Source organism: Fragaria vesca, linkage group LG7 (assembly GCF_000184155.1).
Source record: "Fragaria vesca subsp. vesca linkage group LG7, FraVesHawaii_1.0, whole genome shotgun sequence".
Taxonomy (NCBI): domain Eukaryota; kingdom Viridiplantae; phylum Streptophyta; class Magnoliopsida; order Rosales; family Rosaceae; genus Fragaria; species Fragaria vesca.
Window position 1 is genome coordinate 20,066,209 of NC_020497.1, and position 21,416 is coordinate 20,087,624.

Below are 21,416 nucleotides of genomic sequence, written 5' to 3' on the forward strand. Positions count from 1 at the left end.
TGAACTAATTAAACTGGATCCGCTTACTAATTTGTGCAGTATAGCTGGAATCAGATCGATCTGCAACAAGAAAGTCTGTCATGATCATGATCTCAGAGACTTGGCTCACCTTGTGGAAGAATTAACGTTGCAAGTGTTTTAGTTGTGATCTCACAGAAGAAATAATCAACTTTTCATGTAAGTGCATGTTTTCCGATCTTGCAAATTAAGGGAAACAAATCAGATTTAACACCCATTTCATTGTTTAAATTATTTTCTAGCATGCATGCATCAACTATAATTGTACCTTAATTAACTACTAGCTTCACTTTCTGCAGTTTTGAATACATCGATTGTACAAAAAAGAAACGATGGGGGAGGCTGTTCTTGGTGCATTCCTCCCGGTGCTGCTTGAGAAGTTGGCGGATCAAGAGATCACTGAGTACTTCGGACGCCTTAAGGGGGTCGACAAAAAGGTGCTGGAGAAATGGACTAGAACGTTGAGGGCCATTGAAGCGGTGCTGAGTGATGCTGAGGAGAAGCAACTAACACAAAGAGCAGTAAAAGACTGGCTGGATGATCTCAGAGATTTGTCTTACGATCTTCAAGATGTATTGGACATATTTGATACTAAAATGCTGAAGCGGAGGATAGAAAGACAACAAGGAAACAAAAGCAAGTTATGGAGCTCACTCTCTAAAGTTAAGTCCAATTTTGGTCTGAACTCAGCAATCAAGAAGATAAGTGATCGACTTGAGGAGATAACCACTCGAGAGAAGCAGCTTGGTTTGAAGAAACTTGGAGTGTCTAAAAAGCCATGGAAAATGCCACCCACTACTTATCAACTTGATGGACCTGTGATCGGAAGGGATGAAGCAAAGGCTAAGATTCTCTATGATTTGCTTTCAAAACAAGAGAATTATCATGTGGTTGGTATTGTCGGTACTGGAGGACTAGGAAAGACAACACTTGCTAAACATGTATTCAACGATGCTGCAACTGGCCAGTTTTCCCCAAAAGGATGGGTATCTGTGTCAGACGACTTTGACATTGTAAGGGTGGCAGCAGCCGTTTTGGAATCAGTCACGTCCTCTCCAGTTCAGGAATTCAAGGAGCTTAACTCAATTCTGGAGAAGTTAAGTAAGGAATTGGCTGGTAAGAAGTTTTTAATTGTTCTTGATGATGTCTGGCACACTTGTAGCTATAGTCAATGGACTACACTGCAGGCCTCCTTTCGTGTTGGAGCAGCTGGAAGTAAGATCATCGTGACAACACGTGACGCCAAAGTCGCAAATATGATGGGAGATAGGAGCCCTTATAACTTGAACCCGATGTCAGAAGATGAATGTTGGAAACTCTTTCAGCACCATGCACAGTTAAAAAACAGACCTGAAGATGTTGAGTTCCTTAAAGAGAAAATTGTAGAAAAATGCAATGGGTTACCGTTAGTTGCAAGGACTCTTGGTGGGCTTTTACGTTGTAAAGAAGTAGACGAATGGGAAGACTTATTAGACCACAAGATGAGGACTCTATCAGATCAGAACAAGAAGGAAATCCTTCCAGCATTGAAACTGAGCTATCATTATCTCCCTTCGACTTTGAAACGGTGTTTCTCCTACTGTGGAATACTTCCAAATGATTATGAATTTGAGGAGATGCAATTGATCCTTTGGTGGATGGCAGAAGGTTTGATTCCGCCCAAAGAACATGAGCAAATGGAAGATTTGGGTCGTGACTATTTTCAAGAGTTGGTGTCTAGATCATTGTTTCAAAAATCAAGCAAAACAGAGTCGCGGTACATAATGCATGACCTCGTTACTGATTTGGCACGTTGGGCTGCAGGAAGTTCATGTTGTAGATTGGAGGACATGCAGAATTATGACTCGCAGCAACATACATGTTTGCCCAAGGTTCGTCATTCGTCTTACATTCTTGGAAAGTATGATGGGGTTAAGAAGTTCGAGGTCTATTCTGAAGCTACATCTTTGCGAACGTTCTTACCACTTTCACCTTCATATTATGTTCATTATCTGGCTCCGAAGGTTACTTCTGATTTATTTCCCAAACTCCAATACTTACGACTCCTCTCTTTGAAAAGTTATCGAATAACCGAGTTGCCAGATACAATTGGTGAATTGAAGCATCTACGGTATCTTGATCTCTCCCACACTGGGATAAGAAGTTTGCCAGACTCGACAACAACTCTGTACAACTTGCAGACATTGTTATTGAAACGTTGTCACGAGTTGAAGGCACTGCCCACAAGCATGAGGAACCTAGTTAATTTGCGTCATCTCAACAATTCATTTACACGGTCATTGGAAGAAATGCCTCCTCAGCTTGGTCAATTGACTAACCTCCAAACATTGCCTGAGTTTGTTATTGGCAAAGGTAGTGGATCAGGAGTAAGAGAGATCGAGTCATTATTGCATCTGCAAGGGACATTGCACATCTCAAGACTAGAAAATGTGATTCGTGTCGAGGATGCCAGGAGTGCCAACTTAAAGAGCAAGGAAAGGCTTGAAGCCCTATTTCTTGAATGGTCTTCTTCGAGTGTCTCAACAGAAGATGCAGCAATTGTGCTTGACATGTTACAACCTCATAGCAAGCTCAAAGAGCTCACCATCAAAGGTTATGGTGGATTGAAATTTTCAACATGGATTGGGAATCCTTCATTCACTAAAATGGTGCGGGTAAAGTTAGAAGGTTGTAATCATTGTCAATTGTTGCCACCATTCGGACAGTTGCCTTGTCTCAAAGAACTTTGTATACAAAATATGAATGCAGTGGAGAGTGTTGGTGTTGAGTTTTATGGAGAAGGTGACTTGCCGTTTCAAGCTTTAGAGACCCTGGAGTTACATAATCTGAAAAATTGGAAGAAGTGGTATCCTTGCCAACAAAGTGAGGGTGTTGAAGTTTTCTCTTGCCTGAAAAAGCTTTCCATCAAGGACTGCTCCAAATTGGAGGGTGATTTACCGGAGAATCTGGATTCACTAGCACAGCTTGAGATTTGCGGATGTGAGGAATTGGTGGTTTCAGTAGCCAAATATAAACAGCTTCACGGATCAAACATTGAAAAGTGCAAGATGGTGGTGTACGACACAAGTACAGTTCAGTTTGAGTTACTAGAGAGTTTGACATTTTCAAATGTATCAGAATTGAGATTCCAAACAGAGGCGTTCATGAAAAGCTTGAAAAATGTTAAAGAGTTGAAGATCACTGGTTGTGAGGAGCTTACATGTTGCTTTCAAAATGACGATAGATTACTGCAACACTTGATTTCTCTTGGTCGTCTGTGTATCGAAGACAACTCGATCCTTGTTGAAAAGCTAGGGATTGAAGCAGAGCAGTTGGTGCAATTGCAAATCCTGGATTGCAATATTGAACGTCTGGAATTAAGCAAGTGTGGAAGCCTTGTGAAGGTACCAGAAGGATTGCATCACCTTAGATCACTTCAAGGGCTGTACATAAGTGAATGTTCAAGTCTTGTTTCTTTTCCGGATGTTGGTCTGCCACCTTGTCTCCAAGTCATAGAAATTTGGTACTGCGGATCTCTTTCACACTTCGCAAAATACCAGATTTCTCCCAGCCTAAAAAAAATAGAGATCAGGAATTGTGGGAATTTGAAGTCATTAATAGAGAAAGAGGAGGAGGTGGGTAACGGTTCTTCTTCTTCTTGTCTTGACCATTTGCAGATAAGCAAATGTCCCTCTTTGATGTGCTTATTATGCAAAGGTCAATTACCCAGGTCTCTTAAACAGCTTCGGATAGAGTTTTGTGGACAGCTGGAGCTAATAACTGACAGGTTCCTCGATGATAGCTGCCAACTCAAAGAAATTTTCATCGTAAACTGCCCAAACCTGAAATCCTTACCCGAGGGACTGTGCCACCTCACCAATCTTCAGTCATTAATTGTTCACGATTGTCAAAGTCTTGTTTCGTTGCCGAGAATGAATGTGTGGCCAAGAAATTTGAGCATCGGAGATTGCGAGAAATTGGAGGTGGCACAGTTGGCGAGAGACATGATGCACACCGAGAAATTGGAAATTGATTACTTTGAAGGTTTAACAACTACAACTTCCTTCCCCACCAACGTAACATCACTGGAAATTAACAAGATCAAGAATTGTAAGGCGCTGATGGAATCTCAAGGGTTGCAGAGACTCGCTTCTTTGAGAGAATTGAGTCTGAGGGGTGAAGATGATGGAGGTCTGGTGTCATTTCCACCTGCTGCTGAGAATTCAAAGGAGACGGAGATACTGCTCCCCAGATCTCTTGTTAATTTGAGAATTTCAGGCTTCCCAAATCTAAAGAAACTGAGCAAGGGCTTTCAATTCCTCACCTCTCTTGAAATTATTGGGATCTCCAACTGTCCGAAGCTTACAACCCTTCCAGTGGAGGAAGGCCTGCCTCTTTCACAACTTCGTATTCACAACTGTCCTCTACTTGAACAGAGATACAAAGGACGATACCGGCACAAGATAGCACACATCCCTTGTGTACAAATTAATTACAAAGTCATATAAGAGAAAACCAACACTCCTCGACCGAGTCGTTTCCAGGTACGCACTTGTAATTTGAGACAACATCCGCACTGATGATAATGTTATCAAATACATGTAGAAAAGCGAGGGAACATGTTGAAGCTTGTCAAACTTTCCTCTGTTTTCCACATCTAACGTTTTATTTCTTCCATCTACAGGTCTCCTAATGCTCAAAACTGTTGATCACATCCTTTTCCTCCACAAAATATGATATTAATTTGGATTCTCAATTCCAGAAAGTTTAATTCTGTGGAAACAATATCAAAGAAACTTAGCTTCCAGAATGCAATTCCATCTGGATAGTCCTTTGCGTCCCTTGCGTACAATATGGGTTATAGAGTCCTTTACAGGTAAATAGTTATAATTTCAGACAACATCCGCACTGATGATAATATTATCAAATATGTTTGAAAAGTGAAGGAACATATTGAAGCTTGTCAAACTTTCCTCTGTTTTAAATTTGAACTTTTTATTTCTTCCATCTGCAGGTCTCCATATAATATGACATTTGGAGTCTCAACTCGATCCCTTCCGGGAAGTTTGTGATAGAAACAATATCAGCTCTGTCGAGGTTTGTCAAATACACTAAGATGTGAAAATGCAACTCAATTTGTACTGTATTGCATGTAGTTTTGTATTCTGTGTTGAAGTTTAGTTTGCTAATCACTATTCAAATACTCGTAGTATTCAATGGCTTTATAACAATGTATTATGTCATCTTAATCAAGCTACTAATCAAACACAAGCTGCCATTGCTGGTTGTAAACTGTGACACTCAAACACTCTCAAGGGCGAGTGTTTGAGTGTATATATTTGTCTCTTTTTTAAAAGGATAACTTATATTGCTTAATCAATGGCGAAAAGTAAATAGTTCAAACTTTTAAATGTAACATATTTAGTAGCAAAACATATATGTTGAACAACAGCATGAGACTCTTTTATAGATAGTGTTGTAAGTAAGTTTTAGTAGCAAAACATATATATGTAGTAGCCTTTACAGAGTAGTATGCTCCAATTTCCGGCAAATATCTGAAAATGGGTACGTTACAGGCATTTTGTCACAGCCAGGATATATGGTTCTGAGGATGCCCTGGGAATAGGTTTAACAGAGGCTATTCAAGATGGGACGGTGGAAAGAGAAAACATTTTTGTTACCTCTATGTTATGGGGTGGTCATCATCATTACCCTGTTGTTTCAGTGCTCTAAAGTAAGCACAGATTCTAGATTACTTACCTATCAACACCGAATTCATTTCTTAATCTACTGACTAAATTTTGAACTAGGCAGATGGTTATGTTGGTTGATAACTTGATATTGTGGACTTCAATGGTAGCTTTTTGGCTGGTGCGAATCTGATAATATTAGTGATACTAAGGTATTAAGCTGCTCATTGGTACTTATGTAATGTAGCATTGATTCATGCAGTTTTCTAATTGGACTTTCTAATGACAGGCTGGGGGACTGTTTTAATTTGTATTGGTGATTGAGTTGCGGAGGACTGGAGGCCGCTGTAAAGAAGAAGCTCAAGTAAGATTAGTTTCAGTGGCCTTTGCTTGTACTTATTTATATATTATCCATCCAAATGTGTTTCCCTTGGTGCTTGTTTGCAGTGTTATAAGCGTTCATCTGATGAGTTCAAAGTCTTTGGTTGGAGTAGCTAGCTGGAGTTGCATCAGAGATTCAAAAGGAAAAGAAGGTATGCACTTCTTAGTTATGTGTATACATGTGTCCAGTTCATTGTTTAAACCATTGATATCAGTTTATGTGTATAGCATTATCCATTCTCATGCATATTTTGTACTTTCTGTTGAATGAATTGGAACTTGAACTTCTATCATTTACATGAACTCCAAATTGAGTTCTTTGGCTGTGTTTTGGTGCAGGGGGTGTGACGTGTAAGTTATGGTGAGCTTTTTGTTACAAACTCAGGGAATCACCTCTTTGAATTGAACAAGAGATCTGGGGAGAAGCATGAGTGAACACTGTGAACCCAAAGTCTCATCTATCTCAGCACATTGCCCTCTCAGCACATTGCCTCTCCCACTACCAGGACCACCAGAGAATGAGGTCAACATAACGTAACAACCTCTTCCAAGGCAACATAACTGATCATTCATACGAATGACATACTTCTTTGCTATCATTTCTGAGAATAACTTGGTCTGATTCGTCGAACGCTTCTCTTTTGGTTCAGATGTTTTACTTTACCACGGTGAATGATCCTTCCTAGTAAAGCTTATTCATCTTCAAGACACGTACGTATGAGAAACTTCTTGTTTGTTTACGTGTGTTGGCTAGAATGATCATGCAAACAATCTCACAGCTCTCATTTAGGTACAAGTGGATATGTAAAACTGTGCTTCGAGTAGTTCCATGGTGGTGGCATTCAAATGTTTGTGCCTATTTCGACCCCTGTGCTCAGTTTGGTATTCTAAAGCTTTGAATTTGTATGCCAAATCTGTTCGTGTATTAGATTTTCGAATCATTTTTGTGGTCTCTAAGATGATAGGAAGAACATGATGAGAAAATCTCTGCTTCACATGACTGATTTTTGGGTTGGGATTCTAACGCGTCGATCTTTGTGGCGGTGCTCAAAATATATGTATCATGTCTTGTTGTGAAATATGTCCACAAAATCTATGCTATTATATAACCAGCAATGTGTATCTTCCTAAGGGATTTAGAATGCCTAATGTATTCCCCCTATCGGATTTTGGTCTTCCCAGAAATGGATTTTGATATATAATCCAATCTAATTCGTATATAATAGGCCGACTAGGTGGTGGTACTGAGTAGTACGGTGTAAGCTCTATGGGATTTGGACCCAAACTGTCATGAAAATAGGGATGTTGTCTCATAAGTGTAAAGAAGAATACTCAAGAACCTAGATCTGCTAATGTGATTAAATTTCAAGATTAAGCAAGGGGGATTAATTACTAAAATGAAATTTATAACATCATTTGACTTTTAAGCCACATCAACTGTTTTCTTATTAAGGTTATATATGCTACCCTTAAATCTTAATTTTTAAACGCTTCTCAGACTGACGGAACACAACAACTTTAACGAGATTATTTTATTTACAATTTTTCAAAGTTGAAAAACATGAAAATTCATTAAAAAAAGACTGTTAACATTTTTATGTTCTGTCAATTAGAACACCTTCTAAAACTCATGTTCTATGAATCTCTTTCACACATCGCAAAATACCAGATTTCTCTTAGCCTTGAAAGAATAGAGATCACGAATTGTAGGAATTTGAAGTCATTAATAGAGAAAGAGGAGGAGGTGGGTAACGGTTCTTCTTCTTCTTGTCTTGAGGATTTGAGAATAGGGAATTGTCCCTCTTTGATGTGCTTATTATGCAAATGTCAATTACCCAAGTCTCTTAAACAGCTTAAGATAAGGGAATGTGGACAGCTGGAGCTAATAACTGAGAGGTTCTCGATGACAGCTGGCAAGTCGAACAAATTTTCATCTCTGACTGCCCAAACCTGAAATCCTTACCCGAGGGCCTGTGCCACCTCACCAATCTTCAGTCATTAACTGTTTTGGATTGTCAAAGTCTTGTTTCGTTACCGAGAATGAATGTATGGCCAAGAGAGATATGGATCGAAAATTGCGATAAATTGGAGGTGGCACAGTTGGCGAGAGACATGATGCACACCAGTAATCTTGAAGATCTGACAATTGATTACTTTGAAGGTTTGACAACTACAACTTCCTTCCCCACCAACCTAACATCACTGGAAATTGACAAGATCAAGAATTGTAAGGCGCTGATGGAATCTCAAGGGTTGCAGAGACTCACCTCTTTGAGAGAATTGGATCTGAGGGGTGAAGATGATGGAGGTCTGGTGTCATTTCCACCTGCGGCTGAGAATTCAAAGGAGACGGAGATACTGCTCCCCAGATCTCTTGTTGATTTGGACATTGGATTCTTCCCAAATCTAAAGAAACTGAGCAAGGGCTTTCAATTCCTCACCTCTCTTGAACTTCTTTCCATCCTCAGCTGTCCGAAGCTTACAACCCTTCCAGTGGAGGAAGGCCTGCCTCTTTCACTTGAGCGACTTTATATTGACAACTGTCCTCTACTTGAACAGAGATACAAAGGACGATACCGGCACAAGATAGCACACATCCCTTGCGTAGAAACTAATGGCGAAGACATATAAGAGAAAACCAACACTCCTCGATGGAGTGGTTTCCAGGTACGCACTTGTAATTTGAGACAACATCCGCACTGATGATAATGTTATCAAATACATGTAGAAAAGCGAGGGAACATGTTGAAGCTTGTCAAACTTTCCTCTGTTTTCCACATCTAACGTTTTATTTCTTCCATCTACAGGTCTCCTAATGCTCAAAACTGTTGATCACATCCTTTTCCTCCACAAAATATGATATTAATTTGGATTCTCAATTCCAGCCTTACCAGAAAGTTTAATTTGTATAGAACTGTCTGTGGAAACAATATCAAAGAAACTTAGCTTCCAGAATGCAATTCCATTTGTTATTATTAGTGGGTGTATTGTACTGCATGGACAACTTGCATTCCAAGTTCATTTCAAATATTGTACTGCATCTAGTGATTTCATTTGGTATTTTATTAGTTTGCATTGTATCTAGTCTCTCATGCATTCGGATAAATTTATCAGTCATACTGTTCTTCTTTAACAATGTGTTTATGTCATCTTAATTGTGCTACTGATAAAAACAAGCTGCCATGGTTAGTTTGTAAGTTGCCAGTTGCCACACTCTCATACACTCCAATTCCATCGGAGGATTGAGAGCATAAACCGGAGTAATATCTATGTCATCTAGTTTTATGTCTTTGAACCAGCAAGAAGTTGGCGGATCAAAGGGTCAGAGGTACTTGAATACATCGGACTCCTTAAGGGAGTCGAAATATAATGCTCTCAAACACTCAAAATTTATGCATGTTGCATATGCTATGAAGTGATGAAGATTGCAAGTTAACAACGAGATGAAATTAACTAGATAAAAATAAATATTAGAAATTTGGTAAACTTTGCTTAAGAATACAAAAATCAAGTTCCTATAAAACACTCTTAAATCTACATTAACGGCTACCATCTAGCTGTTGATACCCAAATCAAATAGTATAACAGATCGATCTATACAATATGAGAGTAGCCGAGTATTAAAACTTCATTTCCCACGTACTATAGCCTATGAGTCTTACATGAAGTAAAACAAGCATAACCATGTATAAATATATTTATATTACCATTACCATTTCAAATCATCTTTGCATCCAAAGAACATGCAAAGGGCATGACATACAAATGTGCTCAATCTAGCATCATTCATCCACAACACTCTTTGAAATCCACATTAGCTAGCTACTACTTTAATCCAATCATACCCAAATGAAAACTCATGGTACAGTTGCCTTATCCACCTTACACCATCAATCATAACCAAACGCTGCTTTGAAAGAAATCAAACGTCAAAAGACTCGAGGCACTCAGCACTGATCCATTAGATTATTGGGACTTTGTCAAAGGCTCATAGCTTTAGTGGGTTTGATCGAAATTGCTTTTGGAAAATGGAGTTTGGGGATTGGTCTAATTGGCTTTGCTGCCTTAACACTCAAAGTTTATTATGACCATCGTGTATTATAACTTTAGATGCAGCCAACTCCCCACACTAGATCGACCAACCAAGGCAGGTGAATAAGCTTACTACACATCACACATGCATGTTGAATATTGGACAAAAGCTGATCAAACTTTATGAAATTTGATCCGGCATTATATGTTATTGTCATGGCTTCAGTTTACTGAGGATGCATTAGTGACATCAATCCTTCAGAGAATGATATCACTTGATCGGATAATGATGTCACTCATAAACTCCATAGGTTCTACAAAGTATTTTATATCATCGGAAGTCACGCTTCTAAAATGTAATTAACTCCATTTATCCAAACTCTGTATACATCACATTTGAACATGAAGTTGAGAAATTCAATGTATCTGAATTACTACTGAATTTACTAACAATTAGTTATGTCAAATGACGCAGAATAATAAGATGAAATTAAGTTTTTCGTAACTTTTAAAATATTGTCGAACTATGATACAACTGCGACCTCCATAGAGTGAATTGAGATGGGAAAATGATAGATTGAAGTCATTGAACCATAAGCACCCAACTGAAATGAAGTGACAGAAGATTGTGGTGAAGCTAGTAAGAACCACGACTATAGCCTTGAGTGTGGTGACGATATAGGTGATGGAGTGCTGAAGTAAGAGTGAGGGAAGTGAGAACACGACACGTTGAAAATATAGTGAACTAAAATCACAAATTTTAAAAGAGAAAATTAGAAAGGTGAATGCGATCAAAAATAAAATACAAATGGGAAACATAAGAAAATGGGAGGATCATAGTTGAGATTAGGTCCCAGGCACTTTTCTGTGAGGACTTTTCACAAACACCTGGCGGGTGCACTACTCCACTCTCTCTGTGCCTCTACGGGCCTCCCCTGCCTTTGCCCTGTCATCGGGAGCGTGACTCTTTGAACTTCTTGTTATTACACTGTGTATTTATACGTCGTATATATAATAATTTTATTTATGTTATTTATATTTTTAGATTTTTATGATTTGTTTAATGAATTTATGCCAATATAAATGGTATAATAATGTGGGAAATCGAATCCTCTGGACAAAGGCATGCACCGCCCCAGTCATTTTCTTGTCATGAACTCATCATCATGGACAGTGCAAGTGGAATGACACCCTTGTGAAGGACCTTTTTGTTGGGCATGCTTATGCCTTTGGGACCAGAATTTCCTTAAACCATGTATGTTTTTTTCTATGGATCATCAAGAAAAGCAAGAGAATATGTTTCTGTTTTGATCTCTACCGAAGAAAAATACATTATCCTCTTATCAATGAAGGAGCTTTACAATAAAAATTGGCATGAATAAAAGTTTGATTAGCAATGACTACCCTACTACTGCATATAATAGTAGAAGAATCATCTTGGACAGGTTATATGGATATAATTTATTATATACGTTGAGTAGGTTCATTAGAATAACTCATCATAAAAAGCTCGGATCAATGAATTAATGTACACTCATTAATTTATCAGGGTACGGAAGAAAACCGTCTTTATTTATTTCTCATTAAATACGAAACTTGTAAGAATTTAAGTAAGTTGAAATAGTTGTTTTTGTGTTGCATCAAAGAAGTTACCTACGAACATTCATGAGTTTTTTCTTTCATAAAAATAGATACAATAGATTGAACTTACGCGAAAGCGTAAGAATATGCATGTTATATGCTAAAAGAATAATAATGATAAATACCATGGTAACTATCGACGTTACTTTGGTCCAAGAATCAGTTGTGTCATACACGCATAAACGTCAAGCGTGAGACTAGTACTTTCTTTTTCATCTTTTTCTGTTTTCTCCTAAAAGCTAGGCAGTCACTACTCACCAATATATAAAGGTGGGTGAGTGGGGCTTAGGCTCTCTTGGAGTTGCAAAGATTGGTGCGAAGCTAAGCAAAGGTGTAGTACTAGCACAAAGTGATGGGCAGGCAACCTTGTTGTGACAAGCTTGGTGTCAAGAAAGGTCCATGGACCGCCGAGGAGGACAAGAAATTGGTGAATTTCATCCTCACTCACGGTCAATGCTGCTGGCGCGCAGTCCCCAAGCTCGCCGGCCTGCGTCGCTGCGGCAAGAGCTGCCGCCTCCGCTGGACTAATTATCTGCGGCCTGACTTGAAGCGAGGGCTACTCAATGAAGCTGAGGAGCAGCTTGTTATTGACCTCCATGCTAGTCTTGGCAATAGGTTCTTTACCATATGCTCACTTCATTTCTATCATCCTATATATATACTTGGACTATAGCCTAGCTACCTTAATTTCTTAGCTGATCAGTATAGTTGTGGATTGTGATTTTTGTTGTGTAGGTGGTCAAAAATTGCAGCAAGATTGCCTGGCAGAACAGACAATGAGATCAAGAATCACTGGAATACACACATCAAGAAAAAACTTATTAAGATGGGGATTGATCCAATTACTCATGTGCCTCTCCAAAAACAAGTCACTACAACCCCACAAGAAACGCCTTGTGAAGCCAATATTCAACAAAGTGTGAACATACCGGAGCACGGAGTCTCCGGCAACGAAAATGGCAGCTCTGCAACTGAGAATTCCACGAGCAATGAAGCTCAATCACTAATTGAGGCCGATGCTAACGTTGAAGATGACCCTTTGGTGAGTTACATATTATCTGATACGTTTCTAGAGGATTGGTCATGGAGTTTTCCAGCTGTGGAAGACGGTTACAATGATCTTGGCTTGTCTTCAACTTCATCAGAGGATAGCTCGTCAGCTTGGTTTATGGATTGTAAGGATTTTGGGGTTGAAGATTTCGAGCTTGGAAATTGTATCAATTAAATAACAGGGACATGTTCATATTACAAGCAGTACTACAACACAGAATGGTGGTATGCATTATGCAAATCCCCAGATAGTTTACCTAGCAATGTGAAAAAGATTTGACACTTCACTTTTCTGTCTGATAAATGATGAGGTTGAAGAAAGAAAAGACCCCATCAATTTGTTTAAGAAATCACTTGCTCATCTGAAGCTCACTTCAGCACTCTGATAATTTTCTATTCTTGAAAAGTTCCCACCGAACGCCAAGTGGAACACATGTAAATCAAAATCCAGAAAAGTTCTAAATCAGCCAATGCCATCAAAACTAGGGTTTGGTTGGTAGGGTGTCCCTTTGCAAAGTACATGATAGCTTATGTAAAAAGTTTTTTAACTTCACTATCGTAACAGAGATAGAGTTGATACCAACTCTAATCTAAGCGTCACATCACCCCAAAACGGACCACTTCTATTAAAAAAGGGCCAAAGTTTATGAAACAATTATTATATCTAGTATGATTAATTTATATACAGAAGGTATGAAGAACAAGGTTTTAAAGAATCATGGGTTGATCCAAAGTATATCACCTCTCCTTTCGTAGTGTTGCACCAAATTGTATGATAACCATCCTATATATACTTGATCTAATGAATAATAAAGTAAAAAAAAAAAAAAATGATTAAACACCAGGAATAAGTGCGACTGTTCTCAAACTTTAATTAATGAAACTCAAATTATTGCGACTGTATAAAGGTTGTCATCTGGACAACTTATTTACTTATTAACAACAATGAAATGCCAGAGTTCTTTCTTCATTATATAAAATTTTGATGGTCAAATTGTCAATTTCTTGATAATTTTATGGTGAGACATCAATTCTTGAAAGAGAAGCCAAACTTGTTGCAAACGTATCCTTAAAATTAGAAGCTTAATTTTCTCCCTATCCCATAACTTATATGGAGGAAGAGATTCCGGTCTCATACTACTTTGTCTGTATAAGCCAATTTTCTTTACTATTAGCACCTCTATGGATTAGATATGTATGCTACTAATTACAGCAAGTCATCTCAAGAATACAAGAAGGCAATAATACAAAGTAATTGGCACTTTTAATTGTAATAAAAACTTTTTAAAGGGGAAGAGGTAGGTCAATTTTGCTTTATATGATTGTGTATTATGTAAAATAAATCAAGTGCGAAATAAAATATACCAACCATACCAGAATAATTCAGAGCACCATAGTCATATAACACATTTCCAATCACTTTATTTCCTTTCAATCACGTTGTTTTAGTTTGGCTTTATATGCACATCACAAGTAAAAAACAATATTTGATGTTTGTATAAGTTACAAAGAGATGGTCTGTCTAAATCTTGACATGATTCACATGAAAACAAACATTTCGAATGTGGGAGTCAGAAAGATCAAATCCCTAGTTTAATATACACATGTTTCTTGTTTTCTAAGAAAATAAAGAAAAGCCAAGTGCGTCCTTGTTTCACTTGCAGTTATTCTCTTACATAAGCATTCCACACAACCTCCGCTTTGTATTCTTTACGGCGCATAACACAGCAAAGCTGTATCTTACACCAAAGAACTATAAGCGATTTGAGGGGCATTTTAAATGTTCACCTAATGACCGAGTTGCTCTTAGACAAGAAGATATGTATGAGAAAGAGTATGATTGCCTACTTGCCGATTTCGAACCTCACTAACAAAACAAGGGTGCAAAGTTTTCTTCTACTGAAAAGATATATACAAGACATGCGTGGTTAAGACTCAATAGAGAAAGAAAAACTAAACAAGTTTGTCTGCAATCGAATGAAATGCAACGAAATAAGTGGATGACACTAACTAGACTCGATTCAAGATGACACTACCTTTGTCTAATAGAGGAACACTGTTATTCACCGAACGGATGAGGCACTTGCTGAACCATTCAAGTCGAGGACTTTCTTCAAGAAACTATATCTGCAGATAGGTGAGACGTGATAGTAACCTGATCCTAGGTTGGAGCCTGTAGGGGTTAAAGGCTCATAGCAGAATTTCTATTGTCATGGAACAGATGACTTGGAGGCGTCTGGTGATTCCTTGGTCTTCACTACAAGATCGTAATTGATGGAAGCCAGCTGAGACAAGTTCTGAGAACAGAAAAGGTAGAAAAAATTCAGCTCAATTTGAGTGTAATAAGGTGAGCTAAAGAGCTATCTACACAAACCGCCATCATTTCATTACTGTATGGCATCCTTTTAGTCTTAAAGTAGATAAATTATCTTAGGTCAGACCCCTTACCTTAAATGAGAAGTTACTAAATGAGTACTGCACGTCGAGGGCTGGAGCACTGAAGTCTGCCAAACTACCGCACTCATCCCCCTGTATAAGAGACATAGATGGTGAGGCAACCAAATTAGTAATGTCACTAGGATGTAAGAGAGCCAAACTTGGATCAGATGGTTGATTTAACAAGCATTTTAATGGCAAAATTTTAAAGCATCATTATCACAGGCTTTTCAAGTCACTTCCAAATCAGTTCTTTGGGGGCATGCTTTAGAAGCTCCAAGTGCATTAAGATTAAAGATAATAATATACAGAAGCATCTTACGTCTTCATCTTGAATATATGAACCACTGCTGCAAGTATCAGTCAGGTCATCAAAGTCACTGCCTCCAATAACATGCTCATCTTCTGGATTCCATATGTACCGGCTCATGAAATAACTTGTGTCATGTGCATCCGTTGAAGGTATGAACATAGCCTGCGTCCAATAAAGGTAGTCTTAGATATCACTGATTTATAAACAATCGTCTCAAAACATCAACAAAAATATAACTTGAACTCACCTTCTGCCTAGCTAGTGTATCCCAGTTTATATCCTTGAAAAAAATATGTTGCTTAACCTGCCAGAGAAGTCCGAACACATATTTTAATCATCATCCGACTTGCATGCAACTTCTGTTAATAGTTATTCAGCAAATTACCTCCCTAGCACCTGTTGCTCCAAGTCTTTGAACTGGGTTTTCAGTCAGTAATCTGACAAGGAGTGTAGAGGCAAAGTAAGAGCAACGAAGATATACTGCTTTGAAAAATGAGAGGATTGCAGGTACTTTAAATCCAACAAAATGAGTGTCTTTTAAATGAAAAGGCTGATTGACAAAATTTCCCTAATATCAGAAATTCACACTAGTTTTATAGCTAGTACATCCAGAAAATGCACAGATCTCTTCATATTATTCTTACTGGTCAATTAAGTCATATGCTTCTTTGCTCATCTCCTCAGGTACCTTAGGCCAGGGGATATCTCTGTTTATTATATTATTGAAAATTTTCTGCAATAAAGAGGACACATAAGCATATTGTCAAATTTCTCCATCAATGATTATGACTTGAAAAATATTTAAAATATTCACAGTTATAAGAATCACAAAAAAATCATTCAGAGCTCAGGGCTCAATGATAAACATTATGAACTGTTCTGGAATTTGGATTCACTACCTGAGGATGTTCTGCATTGAATGGTGGAAGGCCAACAAGTAGCTCGAAAAGTATAACACCCACAGACCACCAATCAGCAGTTGCACTATGTCCCATGCCAAGAAGTATTTCAGGTGCCAAATAATCGGGGGTGCCAACAACTGAGTGTTTTTGGCGCTCTGACCTCTCAGATGAAGATGGACTTTTCGGTTCATCATCTCCTACAAAACAAGTATCACCAACTGATGGACCTGATAAGTCATCAGTGCTGCTGATTAGACCAACCTTGGAGAGCCCGAAATCTGTCAACTGTAACAGTAATGCATTAGCAGTTGTCAGAGGCAACAAGTAAAGTCTTCATGGAGGATGCACACTTCACTTCCTGAACATGTGGAAATTCAAGGAAGTAACTATAGATATCCTAACAGATTTTGACAGAAGGTAGTCTCCATGTAGTGCATAGATTACATAAACACAAAAATAAAACACGAAGGAAGCAACTGTAAGAAGTTGCTATAAATGAAGGAAAATTCATCAATCCTCGGCCAAACAAAAATTATCAATCAGATAAACAGAAACAAAAAGAGAAACAAAGCCAAGTATGATTGAAAATACAATATAGAAAGACTAACATGCTAACATGAAATTATTCATCTAATTTCCCCTAAATTCAGGTTGTTGGAGGTTGCTTTTGTTTGATATAAATATCCGTTCACTAGCTAGAATGTAAAGATGCAAAATGAAACATGATTGTAAAAGACCAGAGTGCTCATACTATTGCCAAATGTATCTTCAGCTATTTACAAGAGGAGTTCTATGACATTCAAGAACTAAAACCGCAAGATATTGACCTTGATGTGACCATCTTGACCAATCAACAAGTTGTCTGGCTTTAAGTCTCTATGAATAACATTTAATGAATGTAGATACTCCAAAGCAAGAACCTGAGAAAGTAGAGGATATCAGTCATGCTTTATAACATCATTGAGTATGAAAAACTTTGAAGTGGACATAAAAAATAAAAATAAAAACTGGGGAGGTGAAGATTAGATTGTCCTTACAACTTCTGCAATATATACACGGGCCATATCTTCATCTAAGCAGCCTAGATTTCTCAATAAAGAGTAAAGATCTCCACCATTTAAGTATTCCATGACAAGATAAAGATTTTCCCTGCATGTGAAGGAATAGAAAAATCGGACCTGCTCATCACCAGAAGTGTCAGATTCATGTCCACTTGTAATGCATTCTTAATGTACAAACACGTTATGGGGATCACTCACCACAAAAGGATTGCGAACCAATATAAGGATGTTACGCTCTGCCAAAATACTTTCAACTGCATTCTTACGAATCATATCAGCCTTTTTTAATACCTGAAAAAAATGTTCCACCAATAATGAGCTGTGAAAACAGATTGTCTCAAGCTTACATGCTGAAAACAGCATAAAAGTCCATGGCCTTAAATATTCTTCCTTTCATATGGAAAGAAAAAGGAACAGTGTACAGCATTTTCATCCACAATATGTAAAATTAAGCAGACCTTAATAGCAAATAGATCACCAGTCGCTCGTTTTCTGGCAAGAAAAACTCGTCCAAATGCACCCCTGCTTATAGGCTTTATTATTTCAAAATCTTCAATTGATGTTCGATCCTTAGATGGATTCATGGGGCTGGTACGTAGACTACGAACTGTATCATCTTCCACTGAACTTTCTTCGTCTGCCATACCATTTGATGCATCCAATTTCTCATCTTCTATCTGCCCACAAAGATGTACATATTTTTCCCTGTACGGTTCAAATGTGATACAAATCAGAGATGCTTTAAGGATATTAAATAATAATCAATCATTTGAGGAAACATGGAAAGTATAATAGGTATAGAAGCTAAAAGTTAGTTATTTTGTTAATGGCCAAATTGAGGCAACCTGGGCAAATTTACATTTGTACAAACCACCCAAGAAAAAAAAAACAGTAATACAGTTTAACTTCAACTTACTGCAATAATTTTTCAATGCGTCTACCAAAAGTCTCTACAACAAGGGCATCCACCTTCCTGTCCTGGATAGCATATTTTAGGTCTTCTAGTTGTTCAAGCATATATTCCAATGCACTGTAGTTGCAATGGCTAACATTTGCAACAGAACGAGCGATATCCAGTAGTTTGTGTATCTGTCAATCCATGGTCTGATTATTTTATGAGCATCATAACACAAAAGTCATGAAACATCCAACCAATGAAATTAAATGATGAAACTAGTCCTGTAAAATTCATTAATATATCTATATGTTACGTAATGAAACAAAGGCGATAAGCCACAACACTAAGCATATACTGACATGGGTAGCCACATAACAGCACAAGAGCTGTACTGTAGGAGTGTAGTTAAGAACTCAGAAGGTGAAAATAACTATTAACTTGAATGTAAGTAAAACCTGTGAAAAGAAAAGGAAAAAGAAAAAAAGTTTTTTACGAAAGCCAGGGCATCCATTAAGAAAGTGCATTCACAGAACTTTCAGTTGCAGAACAAACATCAGACACGGAAAGAGTACTATGTTCAAGTTTGAGAGAAAAGAGTATAACCAAAAAGGCAAAAACTACTGGCTGATTGAAAACGTAAGCATGCCACCTGCTGACAATTCTCGAGTTCTGGTAATGTTCCCCTTCCACTCAACAGCATCTCAATATGAGTGGTTCTAGGTGTTAAAAGTGGTGATCTTGGCGTGGAGCTTCCTGCGGATGAGGTTCTGGTGCCTTGTTCAGGTGTCAAAGCAGAACGTGCTTCACATGACATGTCAGACATAATATTAAGATCTTCCATGACAAAAGAATTGTCGGCATCAGGAACACAATCAAGCATGTCTTCAGGGTAACGAGGAAGCAAGTCATTTTGTTTGAGTTCTAAATTTTCATGGTTGTTTTTTTTCTTTTTGGCATCAAAATCTTCATGGAGAGTTGATGGATACACTTTTGTGACATCAAAACTTGTCTCTTGTGAATCAACATTTTTTGGTATCCGAGATTCCATTATCCTTTCAAGAGCTTCAGCAACTCTTTCAAGTCTTTCATTCACAGTTAAGCCCTTCAAGTCACATCTGTCAGCAATTGTACATATTCGAGAGTGCTCCTCTACATGTACAGTTGGTATTTCAACCTCACATATCCGACAGATCATCAAATTATCATACGTAACATTTTGCTCCCCAATTGTTACCCAAGATACTGTTTGTGCACTTGTGGACATCTCTAAGTGTTCATGAGGGGATGATGGAGTATCCAGATTCTCAGTAAGGTAGTCGCCACAAGTTTTTGTTTTATCTTTTCCTTGCAAACGTTCTGATTTGTCCGTAGATGGTGTACTAGCAGCATCAGCATCTTTCTGCTTTTTCTCAGCAGCGGATGGAAGTTTTTTCCAAGATGACATCCTATAGCTACTAGTAGATTCAACACTCTTGGCAGTGCTAACCTCCACAGCATCAGCTCCACTAGCTCTTTCTTGCTCACGAGACTTCTTAAGCTTCTCATTTGCATCTTTCACCTTCCGTTCTGCACCATCCATAATCTGTTCCGGGTAAACACCAAGGTCACTGAGCTGGTGAAGACTAAGAACGTGCTCTTCCTCATAACCACTCTCTTTCTGGAACTGCACAAGCCGTGTGCACCGAGTAAGAATGAAAAGAAGACGAGTATGTGCTTGTTTCAGGGCCCCCATTGGTAGCTCTTGACGCCGGTCATCCAACTTCTGTACAATGGCTTCACACTTGATCCAAAATTCGTTAGCAGACATCTTTGCACACTGCCGTGCAACAATTAGCAAATCCTCAAAATCCTCTTTCCACTCAGGGTGAGACTCAGAAGACTTCTCAAGTATACCCACCAAATCACCCGCAAATGCACCTAAATCAACATCAACCTCATCCTTTAACCTCTCAAATCTTGCCCTGAGCGCCACCAAAACCTCCTAAAATTTCCAATAGCCACAAAATCTAATGAAATTAGAGGAAAACTTAAAAATTACGAAAGGCATAAACAAAATACATACACAGGTGAGGGTAATGTCACCTCCATATGCCCGAATGCACGGGACTTCCACACAGGAAATGGTCGAACTCCTTTGGAATCAAGTTCATGAGAGAAACTCTTGATGTCAGGTGTTCTCTTCTTTCGTCCACTCGTAACTCGCAGTATCGCCTGAAACCGAGGGGACTGCATTTCCTTTGTAAGACCGGCATGACTACCCTGCCAACAATACAATACATACAAAACAAATAGCGATCAAGCTCATGAGCTACCAAAATTTCACCAACCTACTATTTACTAAGCAGAAATTCATATAAAAATTTCATGTACCTCAGACACAGGATTGAGCGGTGATGGAATTTTCAGCGATTTTGATTGATTCGAGTTCACAAATTTCACTATAAACAAAATCGTAAATAATTTCAGGATCAATTTCAAAATTGAAAAATTCCTAAACTAATATTGATCAACAATTTTACAGAAAAGTTAATAGGCAATTTGAATCAGCGAAATTGAGACCTGGTTGGGGCTTTGCCTTGACCGTGTAGTTCATATGATTCGATTCCTCGGCGAGAGTTAGAGGCCCGCCGCAGGCGGAGGAGGAGAATCGAAGCGGCGACGGCGCCGATCGAGTCCTGATGTGATTGAGCCCTAGCGACGCCGCCAATAGGATCGGCGTGGTCTCTCTCCGCTCCCTGAAATCGTCTTCGTCTTCGTCGTCGTCGTCATCTTCGTCGTCGTCTCCTTCTTCTTCTTCTTCGCTCTCTTCGTTAACCTCGGCCAGATGCCTAGGGCTCCGGCGAATCGGGATGGGAGGAATCTTACGGAGCTTGGCTCTGGACGGAGAAGCATGAGTCGGAGACGACGCGGCGGCGGGGTCAGCGTTGGTGTCGGCGGCTGAGGTGGGATGCGGTGGCTTTGGATTCGGATCGCTCGACATGGAGAGAAGGGTTCGGGTTTGGGTTTGGATTCGGG

At 38.7% G+C, this 21,416-nt stretch overlaps 5 protein-coding genes across 5 annotated transcripts in view; 4 read left to right on the forward strand and 1 right to left on the reverse strand.

Annotated features, from left to right (window-relative positions):
- The window catches only part of LOC101310948 (putative disease resistance protein At3g14460-like), a 192,395-nt gene extending 185,417 nt beyond the window's left edge, over nt 1-6,978 (forward strand). The window contains exons 11-17 of the mRNA XM_004309003.1: nt 4,682-4,873; nt 5,012-5,094; nt 5,574-5,731; nt 5,812-5,899; nt 5,977-6,051; nt 6,135-6,220; nt 6,408-6,978. The gene's annotated coding sequence lies outside the window, so the exon portion shown is untranslated. The remainder of the gene's footprint in view (nt 1-4,681; nt 4,874-5,011; nt 5,095-5,573; nt 5,732-5,811; nt 5,900-5,976; nt 6,052-6,134; nt 6,221-6,407) is intronic.
- On the forward strand, nt 351-4,505 carry LOC101313564 (putative disease resistance protein At3g14460-like). Its single transcript, XM_004309011.1, has 2 exons — nt 351-3,401; nt 3,741-4,505. Exons 1-2 carry the CDS (start codon nt 351-353, stop codon nt 4,503-4,505), a joined length of 3,816 nt encoding a protein of 1,271 aa, XP_004309059.1.
- Nucleotides 6,979-8,091: 1,113 nt separating the features above from the next.
- Nucleotides 8,092-9,219, forward strand: LOC101310165 (putative disease resistance protein At3g14460-like). Its single transcript, XM_004307778.1, has 2 exons — nt 8,092-8,735; nt 8,876-9,219. The coding sequence occupies exon 1, from the start codon at nt 8,109-8,111 to the stop codon at nt 8,697-8,699; it is 591 nt and encodes a 196-aa protein (XP_004307826.1). The 5' UTR covers nt 8,092-8,108; the 3' UTR covers nt 8,700-8,735; nt 8,876-9,219.
- Nucleotides 9,220-12,039: 2,820 nt separating this feature from the next.
- Nucleotides 12,040-13,077, forward strand: LOC101310463 (protein ODORANT1-like). The gene is made up of 2 exons (XM_004307779.1): nt 12,040-12,356; nt 12,477-13,077. Exons 1-2 carry the CDS (start codon nt 12,094-12,096, stop codon nt 12,964-12,966), a joined length of 753 nt encoding a protein of 250 aa, XP_004307827.1. The 5' UTR covers nt 12,040-12,093; the 3' UTR covers nt 12,967-13,077.
- Nucleotides 13,078-14,616: 1,539 nt separating this feature from the next.
- Nucleotides 14,617-21,381, reverse strand: LOC101313856. The gene is made up of 16 exons (XM_004309012.1): nt 20,961-21,381; nt 20,772-20,839; nt 20,484-20,660; nt 19,051-20,382; nt 18,420-18,592; nt 17,962-18,208; nt 17,702-17,794; nt 17,480-17,620; nt 17,270-17,362; nt 16,440-16,727; nt 16,185-16,273; nt 15,926-15,977; nt 15,788-15,844; nt 15,550-15,702; nt 15,240-15,320; nt 14,617-15,088 (listed from the first exon to the last, which is right to left on the reverse strand). Exons 1-16 carry the CDS (start codon nt 21,379-21,381, stop codon nt 15,002-15,004), a joined length of 3,552 nt encoding a protein of 1,183 aa, XP_004309060.1. The 3' UTR covers nt 14,617-15,001.
- Nucleotides 21,382-21,416: the final 35 nt, after the last annotated feature.

What these genes read in the sequence shown, in the direction of transcription:
- LOC101313564 (XM_004309011.1), top strand. Translation starts at nt 351, where the DNA reads ATGGGGGAGGCTGTTCTTGGTGCATTCCTCCCGGTGCTGCTTGAGAAG. An exon ending in AGTGTGGAAGCCTTGTGAAG is followed by an intron (nt 3,402 to 3,740) that starts GTACCAGAAGGA and finishes TCTCTTAAACAG; the next exon opens with CTTCGGATAGAGTTTTGTGG.
- LOC101310165 (XM_004307778.1), top strand. Translation starts at nt 8,109, where the DNA reads ATGAATGTATGGCCAAGAGAGATATGGATCGAAAATTGCGATAAATTG.
- LOC101310463 (XM_004307779.1), top strand. Translation starts at nt 12,094, where the DNA reads ATGGGCAGGCAACCTTGTTGTGACAAGCTTGGTGTCAAGAAAGGTCCA. An exon ending in CATGCTAGTCTTGGCAATAG is followed by an intron (nt 12,357 to 12,476) that starts GTTCTTTACCAT and finishes TTTGTTGTGTAG; the next exon opens with GTGGTCAAAAATTGCAGCAA.
- LOC101313856 (XM_004309012.1), bottom strand. Translation starts at nt 21,381, where the DNA reads ATGTCGAGCGATCCGAATCCAAAGCCACCGCATCCCACCTCAGCCGCC. An exon ending in CAAGGCAAAGCCCCAACCAG is followed by an intron (nt 20,840 to 20,960) that starts GTCTCAATTTCG and finishes TTTTGTTTATAG; the next exon opens with TGAAATTTGTGAACTCGAAT. An exon ending in TCAATGCAGAACATCCTCAG is followed by an intron (nt 16,274 to 16,439) that starts GTAGTGAATCCA and finishes TCTTTATTGCAG; the next exon opens with AAAATTTTCAATAATATAAT.